The 12569-nt window shown below is 38.8% G+C and overlaps 1 protein-coding gene across 1 annotated transcript in view; it reads right to left on the reverse strand.

The window, feature by feature from the left end:
• The window catches only part of LOC124282685 (cGMP-inhibited 3',5'-cyclic phosphodiesterase A-like), a 186795-nt gene extending 175244 nt beyond the window's left edge, over positions 1 to 11551 (reverse strand). Inside the window, 1 exon segment of the mRNA XM_046718713.1 lies at positions 10258 to 11551. Coding sequence (XP_046574669.1) covers positions 10258 to 11115 — 858 coding nt within the window. The 5' untranslated portion in view covers positions 11116 to 11551.
• Positions 11552 to 12569: the final 1018 nt, after the last annotated feature.

Here is a 12569-nt window from a genome sequence, read left to right on the forward strand (position 1 = left end):
ACCCAGCCGATAACAGAAATGTAATATTGCTGGAATATTGTAAAAGTGGCATAAAACTAAAACTCACTCACTCACTCACTATAACAGAAATGGAAATGTTTATAAAACTGAAAAACAAGAAGTCAGTGCTCAAAATATCTTTGCAGACAACACTGAGGACTTGAGTGAGTGATTTACGCCATTTTTAGCGACATTCCAGCAATATCGCGGCAGGGGGACACCAGAAATGGGCTCCACACATTGTACCCATGTGGGGAATTGAACCCGGTTCTTCGGCACGACGGGTGAATGCTATAACCACTAGGCTACCCCACCACATCAGTTGCAGATGAAACTGTACAAATCATCTATTGTACAACAAGATAGTCTGTCTCACAGTCCCTGAACCACATTATTTTCCCTTTCTGCAATGCTAAAGTCCTTAATACATCAAGTCTAGATTTGTTCAGGTTCTGAATCTCCCAAACCACTGGGGCCCCTTTTCAAATTAAATGGAATTATTTGTTGCTATCACAATTACATACATTCAGATATTCATATTTGTAACGGAAACCAATAAATATGCTTAGTCAGCATGTTTGAAATCAGTATGAAACCATAACCCACATGAACCGTTGAGCCCCAGGGCTCGATACCATCCACGGCAGCCACACTTCATTGATCTGGGTAACTCACAGCCTACCAGCTTGTAAATAGCCATGATGACACGGCATCCATAATGATCAAATCATCTGTATTTGTAAATACCAGCCATCTGTTGACTCTTGTCAATAATTACATGAAGCTTGTTTGAAAACTGTTACAACCTTCCCAAAGCCGATCACTCTTCTTAATACACGGTTTGCAACAATGCTGACAAAATAATGTAACGAATATTTGATATTTCCGTATCCGATAATGCATTTTGATTAACCTGAAACTCAAACATTCAGGATCTTTCGTTTCAACTGTATTCAATGTTTACTTTATGAGAGTGCAGCAAGGGCTCACTTTAGTTCTCCTAAAGCTTCCACATCATAAAAAGCAAAAACTATTGTAATGTATGATGTCTTTTAGTGGCATTTAGAAGTTGTACATAGATGTCCAAGATATGTTTATGGATTAAACTTCTTTTTTATTTCCCTCACAACGTTTCAGGACCATTCCAGGTCCCTTCATCATATTGTAATGTACATTTAATATTTCCATATCTACGAACGAACCACCTATTTGAGTGAAACATATGCTTGTTCCACTTAACATGGGACCAACAGATAGGGTCTGTAGCTCAGGGATTTAATTGAATAAACGAAATCAATAATCGCTAATTTGAAGGTCAAACTAGTTCCAGCAGTGATAATATGCAAACATTTAATTTTTTTTCCGAATGAAAATATGGATTTTATCACAGCTGTTGCCAAGTGTTTAATGGTTTAATGGTCAGGTAAAGCAACGGGTCACCTGAATAAGTTTTTTTTTAATTCCTGCTGAACATTAACCGTAAACAAATCTTCCTACGTTGTGGTCATATTTGTTTCAGAAGCCTGAAGCACGAGCTCACTGACAAGAAATACTTAACTCTGTCCTGAGATAGTAAACTTTACTGCTTATCACTTCAAACCATTTAGTTTGAAGGAGTTTGCTAAACACTGCAAAACATCCAAACCAAACCGGTATCAGTTTCAAGTGGGGTGTCATAACACATCAAGACCTTGCCACACACCTGCAGGTTACAGAAGGACCGTTCCACCAGCATTCCAACATCGTCTACAAACATCATGATTATACAGGTGTCGGTATATATCAATAATATATTGGTCTCAAGACTTGTGTGTGCCAAGGTCAAAACAGGGTCCTAGGACTTAATGGCAGCAACAAAAAGCTGAGCAGTCAGGTAACTAATAGATTAGGTGCTATCTAACATGGTTTATTGCTGATAATATCAACCACTGGTTTCATGGATTTGATTATTTACAGATCTGTGTGATAAATCTGGAATATATGTAACTGTGGAATAACAGACGTAAGATATGTTGGAGTTATTGCTGATAATATCAACCACTGGTTTAATGGATTTGATTATTTACAGATCTGTGTGATAAATCTGGAATATATGTAACTGTGGAATAACAGACGTAAGACATGTTGGAGTTATTGCTGATAATATCAACCACTGGTTTATTATTTGGATCTGTTGATTATTTACAGATCTGGAGTTATTGTGATAATATCAACCACTGGTTTAATGGATTTGATTATTTACAGATCTGTGTGATAAATCTGGAATATATGTAACTGTGGAATAACAGACGTAAGACATGTTGGAGTTATTGCTGATAATATCAACCACTGGTTTAATGGATTTGATTATTTACAGATCTGTGTGATAAATCCGGAATATATGTAACTGTGGAATAACAGCTATAAAACATGTTGGAGTTATTGCTGATAATATCAACCACTGGTTTATTCAACTCAGACTTGATTATTTACAGATCTTGGTGATGAAGCAGTGGGTTTTTATTGATACCATCAGATATTTTATTCATGAGAAAGAAAGGAATACATCTCTATTGATGTATTGTTTGTCAGCATGAAGTGTGAAGAAATACAGAACCTTTAACACATTTATTTATCAGATCATTCACAAACATGACAACATCAGAGTAAGAGTTCTGCAAGATACTGTAACTAGTTCTATAGAATCACTTCCACAATTTTGACAACAGACACCCTGAAAATGATGCTGTCCTTCACTGGTAACCAGGTTGTTCTACAGAATTTTTTCCAACAATTATAAGAATGAAACAAATACCGGGTAACTCTTATTATCTACATTTTTCAACAGAATATTGCAAACTTTGCATTAATATTTTCAATAATATTCTCATCCCTTTCAACTTTAATTTGCACATTTCAGCCAAAACTTCAAGTTCCTCATTTCAAACTTTGAGAGATACTCAGCAACAAACAGATAGATCAGGGATACAGCGGATACAGCTTTCTGAGAAGAAGGGGTGCACAGTTCATTTTTTGCCTGTTTTCACGCGAGTTTCAATGGTCATTTAATAAACTTTCAGAACAAGGCACCCCCCCCACACCCTCTGGATCCGCCTATGTACATGCACTATTTATAGTCTTCGTATTTGTGGAAGTACAACTTGAAATTTCATAAGCTAATCTGGTTTCTACCAAAACGGAATAATCCAGACCCAATGTCCCTCATACGTTCTAAATCTCTCAGGACACTTGTGGAATTCAATTATATCACAGAAACAACTAAATTCAGCAAAAACATTCAGTCCTACGACCCTGTAACAGCATTCTTGGTATAGATTCGACATTTTAGGTGTTTTCAAGTACAACGACCCTGATTAGCAAGTGAGGAAGAGATATGCTTTCGTGGATTGATCTTCTTGTTTCAAATATTTGCATTAATCATCTTCTCCTGCAAGAGGATAAAGAAGCAATAAGCTACCTCCACATTCACCCACAAGCAACAGCTCTTCGCTAGGACAACGTAAATGTTTCAGGAAAATCTACTGCCCATAAATGCGATTAACGCGAATACACACTCGTAATCCGCTAGTGTCAAGAGAATTTGTAGTATTAGCATATTTACTCCGCAAATGAGCCAACAGCATCATACTGACGTAATGAACTTGACCTTCGACCTCCCACCAGGTCCTTGCAGCGCTGCCCCTGTTTACACATCTCACAATCGACAAAGACAATATTCTCAACTTCCCCCAACCTTATTGTAGCGTATGGTGTTTAGCCTTGTAACGTGGAAACACAGCGTAGTGGGGAATTGTTGGAATGCCTCACAGGGCAAAAACACTTCCAAGAGATCCAATTTCTGGTTATCTTCACCACAGGAAGCTCGTCTGGACTAATCAATAATTAAAATCACTAATCGAGCACTAATCCCGACCGGACTTGCTACATGAGACTATCTCTCTCCAAGGGTTACTCGCAACAAAATGCCCATGACCTCTTTTTTATCATGTTGTTTTATTATACATTAATCGCAGTACAATGACTTGCGAACGAGGGCGAGATAGCTTTTTAGGTACCATTGCATAGTGATGATGGATAGAATAAATGGCTGCCTTATAGCTGTGATCGAGAGACGATAGTTGTGTAGGAGAGCACAGAATCTCTCAGGCTTCAGTGATAAAGTCAGTGATAAAGTCAGTGATAGCTACCATAGCTGGTAGTGTCAGCAAGAGCGCTGAAGACATTTTCTTGTCTTGTCGATAACTAGCGTCATCAGACAGACTAACGGCATGGACATGGAGATTTACACAACCACAAAATGAATACTACGTATTAGCCAACTGAACAGTATCTAGATCGGGAGCTGTGTGAGTTCTGGTAACTATAGATAACAGCAGAGGAGGCTCCGCATGAATGAACAACAGACTCAACCTGTATCAGCCATATTGCTTCCAACAGGTATGGGAACTAGAACAGGTGCTTGTGAGCAGTTGGAAAAAACCACTTCCGATTTTTATCAACTATTGTGAAATTATTCTTTCAGATTCCATGGTTAATGAGGTTATTCCATGTTCCTGAGTGTATATTATTAAATGGTCAACTCTCTGGAATGGGTTGGGTTTCACACCATTTGTTTGATATTTTGCTTCCGTTCAATAATATTATTAATAATCCCATTATATGCGAGTAGTTTGTAAAAAGAGTCTGTATTAGACATCCAGTTGTTACCATCATGGATCTACCTTGAGTCCTGTATTTGAGGGTCCATGGGACTCATACTCTTAATTTTCAGGGGTCCTGGACTACAAAATGGGGGTCCCAAACACTTGAATATTATTAACAACACTATGTTGTAATATTGTTGTAATCCAGCTTCTGATATTGTATTGTGTATCATGATCATCACATTGTTACAGTAATTATATTGCAAATGATACCATAACCCGGCTAGTAGTAGACTCAGTAATAACTTATTGTTACTTGATTGAAATTTTTAACAAAATATTTGGACTTTTCCTGCGTCCCTGTGGACGCGCTAATAAATTTGGTTGCGTCCATTGTCAATTTATATGCGTATAGGATGCAGGAATTCACATCCTGTAAATCCCTGAACTACACACATCGAATAGGATGACAGGAATCAGCTGAGTCAAACCACTAGATCTGGTGAATCACCTCCCATAACGAGCAACGGCTGCTGAAGAACAATTCTAACCAAGACCTTCACAGATAATGCCACTTTGAACCGTGTGATGCCTGTCATTGTATCCCAATTCCACTGATCAATGCTTAGGACGTCAATCACTGCATTGTCTGGTCCATACAGAGGAATTACTCTGAAGGCGATTTTAAACAACAAGCAAACTATTTGACAAACCCAGACTACGAAATATACAAATATAATACAGTTTAATACTACAGTATAATAATACAATACATCATTGGGAACAATAAATATTCTCTGTAACATATTGTAAGCATTTAATCCCAAATATTCCTTTCAAATTCACCGCTGAATAAGCTATCCTACAGCATATCAAAGGGTTTCACTCAAAATATCACATTAGATTCACTCCTTGAGTGAGTTTAGTTTTACGCCATTTTTAGCAATATTCCGGCAATATTACAGTGGGGGACACCACAAATGGGCTTCAAACATTGTACACCCATGTAGGGAATCTCACCTATTGAAGTTGTATAATCAAATCAACAAAGAACATTCCCCAATAACAAGCCAAAAAAGGCTGTGGGAATAATAATAATAATAATAATTGCATTTATATAGCGCATCATTCACTAATAAATGCTCTGTGCGTTTGACAAAGGTCTGAGCTTGACCTACTGGAAACAGACTCATCGTACATTAACGAGTACCTAACATTTATAAAATAAACATATTTAGACCAGTTACTGAGACACAGACAAGGACCATAAAGCATTGTAAAGTAGACCAATGAAACAAGACCATGTCCATGTCAGTGTATGTGAAAACTGTAGTACACATGCTCTCACACACGATACTGTCATTTCGTCACGTTTTCACACAAGACGACATGATATATATCCTCATTCCTTTATACACAGGACATAAAATCAAAAGAGGGTGACAAAAATGTCTTCAGCGTGAATTTTTCTGCTTGTTACAAAGATCAAAGTATGGTCACACATAAACATGCTCAAAGCCATCTTTTGTCAGGATTAACATGTAACACCAACTTACCTAAAGATTATACTAATCACTTGATTAGGTCAAGTTTATTACACAATAATCCTAACTTCCCATATCAACAAACTCTTCTTATGAAGTGTATAGCCAGCCTTAGTCTGTCTCACAGTCCCTGAACCACATTATTTTTCCTACTGCCCACCCTGAGTGCTAAAGCCCTAAATGAAGCAAGTCTAGATTTCCTCAGGTTCAGAATCTCCGATCTCGCTCTGTCTCCTTTTCAATTTAAAGAGTTTATTTGTTATTATTAAAATTTTACTATTAAAATTAAATATATATTCAGAGACTAAGCATTAGACAAAGCCAGTCCTTGTGACGGCCTGAGCATAAACTTTTTCAGTCAACTAGCCCAAACCTGTCTGTGGGTCCCCATTTCTAATGTCCCCTGCCGTGATATTGCTGTAATATTGCTAAAAGCGGCGTAAAACCCAATTCACTCACTCACTGTCTCTAGGTAGGAATAGAAGTTAAGGTGTGTTGTTTGCCGGCAATAAATTACTTTTATTCACCCTCAAAACATCTTTCCACAATAACCTAGACAGTAACAGTAGTACCAGTAGTCTATAAAGTTTTCCTTCCTTTCTATTGAGATCGATAACATTTCTGAATCCCTTAATTAAAGTGAGTGAGTGAGTTTAGTTTTACACCGCTTTTAGCACGATTCCAGCTAAAACACTGGGGACACCAGAAATGGGCTTCATACATTATACCGATGTGGGGAATTGAACCCAGGTCTTCAGCGTGATGAGCGACCACTCTAACCACTAAGCTATCCCAACGCCCCCTTAATTCAGGAATAACACTATGCTTTCAGTGAACTGTATGTTCAGTTTATATGACATACAGATCACATCACACAGGCTTTGTATTACACAGATCATCAAGGTAATTTGGGTAACATTTTTTGTCATTTATTTTCTACACGTGCCCTTTGAAGACACCAGGAACTTGTAATGATTGCCATTACAACTGTAACCATTGTAATACATAGAATTGTACCCTGACTGGAACCACGTTCGGTGAAGTTCAGTCTTGTAGTATAGGCTATTTTGTGAGGTGACGGCACTGGACCAAACGAAATTCCCCTAGACACGGACGTCCCGACTACCACAGTCGCAGTGGCTCTTCTGATGTCATCAAGCCTTACGTGAGATAAAAATCAATGAAATTTGTTAAATAAGCTAGGTACAATCCATGGAACTAAAGCGTTATGACATGTAAGGTTCTCAATCAATCTCTTAGGCTGCAGTTCAAAACTTTGATGACTGATAAAATCTGATTCCAAGGTCAGGAGGTTAGGTCAATAAATAACAACCCTGACTTCTTTTTAGTCAGGTATGAGTTATTACTGTGACTCTCAAAAGTAACAGCATCGCTATCATGGTTAAAACTTGTTGAAATAAAAGAACCAGTCTGTCAAATCCTATTCTCGAGCGTCAGTGCTGGAGCTATTTTCTTATGCAATGATCCTGTTTATTTCTGTTTTATATCTGAAAATCTTTTTGACATCGCCAACATATCTATAATTCAGGTTTAGGGAAAGAAGGATTTGTGGCAGGATATTTAAAACCTTATGGCATTCAGATTTATACATCACAAAACTTTACAACAGTTCCCTTACAAAGTTAAAACTAGCATCAATGAATACATTTAAAAAACCGTGAACAATTAGAAAGTCTCCATCAACGGCAACAGTCACGTCAGGTTTGGGAAATGTGTGTAGAATACAGAAACTGTTTCCAACATGAATCCGTACTGGCTACCAAGTACCATCATCTGGGCTGGCACTGTGTTTAATACCTCCCAGAGGTCCACCTCTTTTATTTCAACAGGCTTTAATGTAACATAAATATGGCAGTATTTTCCTGGACCCCACATGGCTGTCAACATGCCAGTTTTAACCCCTCCCCACAGGACATTACCCTCACCTGTAACATGTGGGGCCTACACAACCCCCAAAATACTCATTTCAACAATCCTTAAAGGAAGTATAACAGTCCTGTAAAATATACAAATTGTATGCTGTACTGAAGTAAAATATTTAAAAATGAGTTAAATTACTGGATCTTTATACCTATTGTCAAGAATTTGGTGCAGTGAATATCATAATACATCTCTGGGGATGCTGTACACATTTTTTAATACATCCGCTCCATACATTGGTGTGAAATCGACACTTTTCTGCAACATCAAACACCCTTCATGTGAATGCAGTCCTCAATTCTGTTTATATTCTGACATGAATACAATAAACACTTGATCTGGTTACAGCTACAAAAATTATGTTTTCTTTACAAATCAAAATTGTGTGTTTGAAGTAATCTGTTCCCATATGTTGAACAATGTTATTCATTGTTTTTCCCGATAAAAATACATCAAACAAATATTAACTACTCAAATTATACAGAAAAACACATCTTCCAAAGAATGTAACCAGTATATCAAAATCCATGACAAGGAGGCAGTGTTTGAATAATACGTGTCTTCTATACAGAAACCTCTAGTATATGCAATCACTATTCATTTGTACACCCTATCCTTCATGAAGGAAATAAAAAGCAATATTGCACACGGTGCCAATGTCCTTAATGGGGCAATATACATGTATACTATACTTGAAAAGAAGAAATAAACCAGGATTCTCATTGCAATTTCAGACACTGGATTTGTTTCAAAGCAAGTGAGTGAGTTTGGTTTTACGCCGCTTTTAGCAATATTCCAGCAATATCACAGCTAGGGACACCAGAAATGGGGTTTACCCATTGTACCCATGTGGGAAATCGAACCCGGGTCTTCAGCGTGAGGAGCAGACGCTTTAACCACTAGGCTACCCCCACCGCCCCTTCAAAGCATGAGGAAACAGACAATTGCTTGCATGTTGACAAATATATTACTCTATATTTACTACATAGTTTCATGTCCTGTTAATGACTAATGGTTGTCAAATAATCGGAAAACTGACTTGATTTAGTATTGCATCATTTCCTCAAAATTTTCATTGAAATTTGTTATAATGAGAGAGTTGAGGAAAATACCTGTTCCTTTCACAGTAAACAATATGTACTTCTCTACCAAATGGAGATGTTTTGCTTCAGTTGTAAACACTGTACATTGCTGTACATATCACTTGTGTTCCTGAACGTTTACGAATCAACAAAGTTTACAGTGTATATTGCCATCAATCAGTATTATCAAACCAGTCTACTGGACGAAAATGCAATTTCAGGTCTTTGTTAACTCTGTGCCCTTTAAAGCAGGGAGTCACAGCATTGGCCAGTATGGCACTTCGGTAAGACTTCCGCCATATCCCCCCTAAATTTTAACGGTGAGGACAAATTTCTTTGAGTGGCATTTTTAGAAGTTGGATATGTTTTTAGTTATTTAGATACAATTAAAGAAACATGTTAAAACTCATCCTTATCAGCTGAGGAATATGAAATTTCAGGGGGAATACAGGCGGAAGTCTTTCTGGCTCTTCTTACACATTGTACCTCTGTGAACAACTTGTGTTATTTAGTGCTAGTCGTATATTTGTGTATACACCTAAATCATCCTATAGCAGCATTTCAATGTAACAAGTACAACCGGTTCTTATAATGTTACATATTAAAATATATTCACCAATGAAAAATATCTTTCAGTGTTACACACACCACAACAGATCAGGTGTCACTAATGCTGTATGATAACAACATTGTGTTAAACCTGGGGGCACATTTGATACATTACTACAACATTTAGGGTAGTGCTTGAAAGACAAATACCACATGTCACCGATAGTAGAAGGTTGGCATGTGTGTTTTGCAGAAAGCTTTGTGTACATATTATGATAAGTTGCTCTTATGTTGAGAAAACTCGCATGCGTAGTCAATGTAAGCTTTGACCCCAACCTTGAACTTTGTGGGTCTACTGCTCGGCGCTTGATGAAAGCATCAACACCAGGCTCCGGCACTCGACCTTGGCAGAAGGGGCTTTGTATGGGTTTACATCCCATCCCGGAAATACATGAGGACAAACAACATCGTTCTATAATTGTATATGAAGTTTCTTACCTGGCTTTTCTGAATGAGAGCTGGAAGCGATGTCCTCCTTGCCGATCTATGTGCAGAAAATGCATGAGCACTCGATGAACTAGATCGCCGACGTTTGATAACTGGGATTTTCCCGTCCTGGGTCATAAAGTTTTGTATTGGGGGTTTTAAGACTGTTTCCATATATTTGGCTACCAGTATGCCTGCAAACCCGCATGTATATGCAACGTAGGGTCTTATTCCTTGAGGCAAATCTGCTAATGCGGAACATGCTAGGAATCGAGTGAAACTCACAAGTAAAATAACAACAGCACTATGTATTGTTTCGAGTGATGAAAACACACTCGCTATGCTGATGGCCAACAGGACGAACACTATAACTAATGGCTGGGTGACGCTGTTTATGGTTACACCAGCCTGGGGGGTGAGGTCGGAAGGGTGGGTGGCACCCCAGTCCCGCAAGAATACCTGTGCTAGTGTTTCTCCAACATAACAAGAACTGAATAGAAGGTACACACTCGTAGTGCTCCAAGTTCGACGAAAGTACAGTGACAGCCAGTAAAATGCACATAATATACTGAACATAGGAACAATGAGACCACACAATCTCTGGAATAACATCCCGACGTCACATCTTAGCAACTGGTAAAAGACCGCACTAGAGAACAACACACCAACTCCGTAGAGGGCGCCGAGTTGATGGCTGGAGAAATTGGTGTTGCTCAGACCTAACCAACTGAGGAAGAAACTATAATTGCCTTGTTCAAGCGGTTTCACAAAAATCTGAATGTATCCGTTATTCTCTGCGTCTTCTTCCTCTTTGTCGTTGTCATTCTTAGCCCCCTGCCTCGCGGGTTGAGATGGCCGATGTAGGGCCATACTGAATCCAACTCCCTTCCCGACTCCGTCACTACAGCCGCTAGGAACCCTGGGTACGAAATGTACAACTTGCCCCCTAGCGGAGCTCGTGCACTGTGCTGCCGATGTCACTTTCTCCTCGTGCAAAATGGTATCTTTCCGTGTCAACCGTAATACACATCTTGTCTATCAGCTGTCTATACACAAGCACACCGACACTCCGCCATGATCGAGGTGTGCGACGCAACTGCTCGCTCCGACTCTACTTCCCGACTGTCGCCAGTGAGCCCAAGCTTTACATTGATCGAAGCAAGCAGCGAACGCTCCACTTACTCGGGTCTCGCGGCTTGGCCTGATGTATTCGCTGTGTCTTCTGAGTATCTTTCATATTGCATCCCTTGCTTTACTCTTGTTGAAACAAACACATTCAACACAACAACGTTACACCCGTAATACTCCCTACACACTGTGTCACTTTCTACACACGTGCGATATGAACAGCGCTGTTGCGGAGCTGACGCTGAGTCAAATAAATATAAGGCTGGCTGCGATTTGATATAGAGATCCAGATTTGATAAGAAGACACCTGAGTTGTGGTCGACATTTCGAGAATTGATGGAGAAGAAATTACTGAAAATACCGTTATAAATGCAATGATCCACAAGCGAGAGCTTCAGAATTGCGTGATCAGCGAATCCGCTAGCTCTCCCCATTCCTAAATGCATCTCTTCATATTGGCAGATATTTAAGCTACTTCTATCGACAATTCGTTACTATTACTGCAGAGATTAGATGCTGCACGGGCGTCTGGAAGATAAGACGCATGAAACCACGGATGTGGGCGGCAAATGGTTCAACTAAATAAAGAAACGTCTGGTATATATTAGAAATCATATTAACGAGTTGTAAACGGAAACAAGACCAGTCTTTTCATATGGGAATCGTAAATATAGGAGTTTTGACGTATGGTGATACGCACAGACAATATAACCTTTCATTATTCAACCGTTGGAATTACGGTAACATAATTCGTGTTTTTAACAAATGCTCTACCATGAGGAATAATTTTAAATCTGGATGCACAGGGCTGTAAAGTGATGGGGAATTACGATAGTTCTAAATGTGCGGTATTATCACATTTTACGACATTATCACATTTTACGACATTACCGACTTTACCTGAATGTATAGTGGCTGTAAAGTGATGGGGAATTACGATAGTTATAAATGTGCAGTGTTATCACATTTTCCGACATTATCACATTTTACGACATTATCAACTTTATCAGATACGATTATCGCGGCATGACTGACACCATGAACGCATTTCACAAATTGTAGTCTTGTGGTGAATCAGTTTGTGACGACGGACGACCGCACTGTCCTAGCGCTGCGACAATGGCATATTTTTGAGTGAGTTCATATGTTGCCCTATACAGCCAGCAATAGGCCGACTACCATAAGCACTTCAATAA

This window comes from Haliotis rubra, unplaced genomic scaffold (genome assembly GCF_003918875.1).
Source record: "Haliotis rubra isolate DU_JTF1 unplaced genomic scaffold, ASM391887v1 Scf109, whole genome shotgun sequence".
In the NCBI taxonomy this organism is placed as follows: Eukaryota; Metazoa; Mollusca; class Gastropoda; order Lepetellida; family Haliotidae; genus Haliotis; species Haliotis rubra.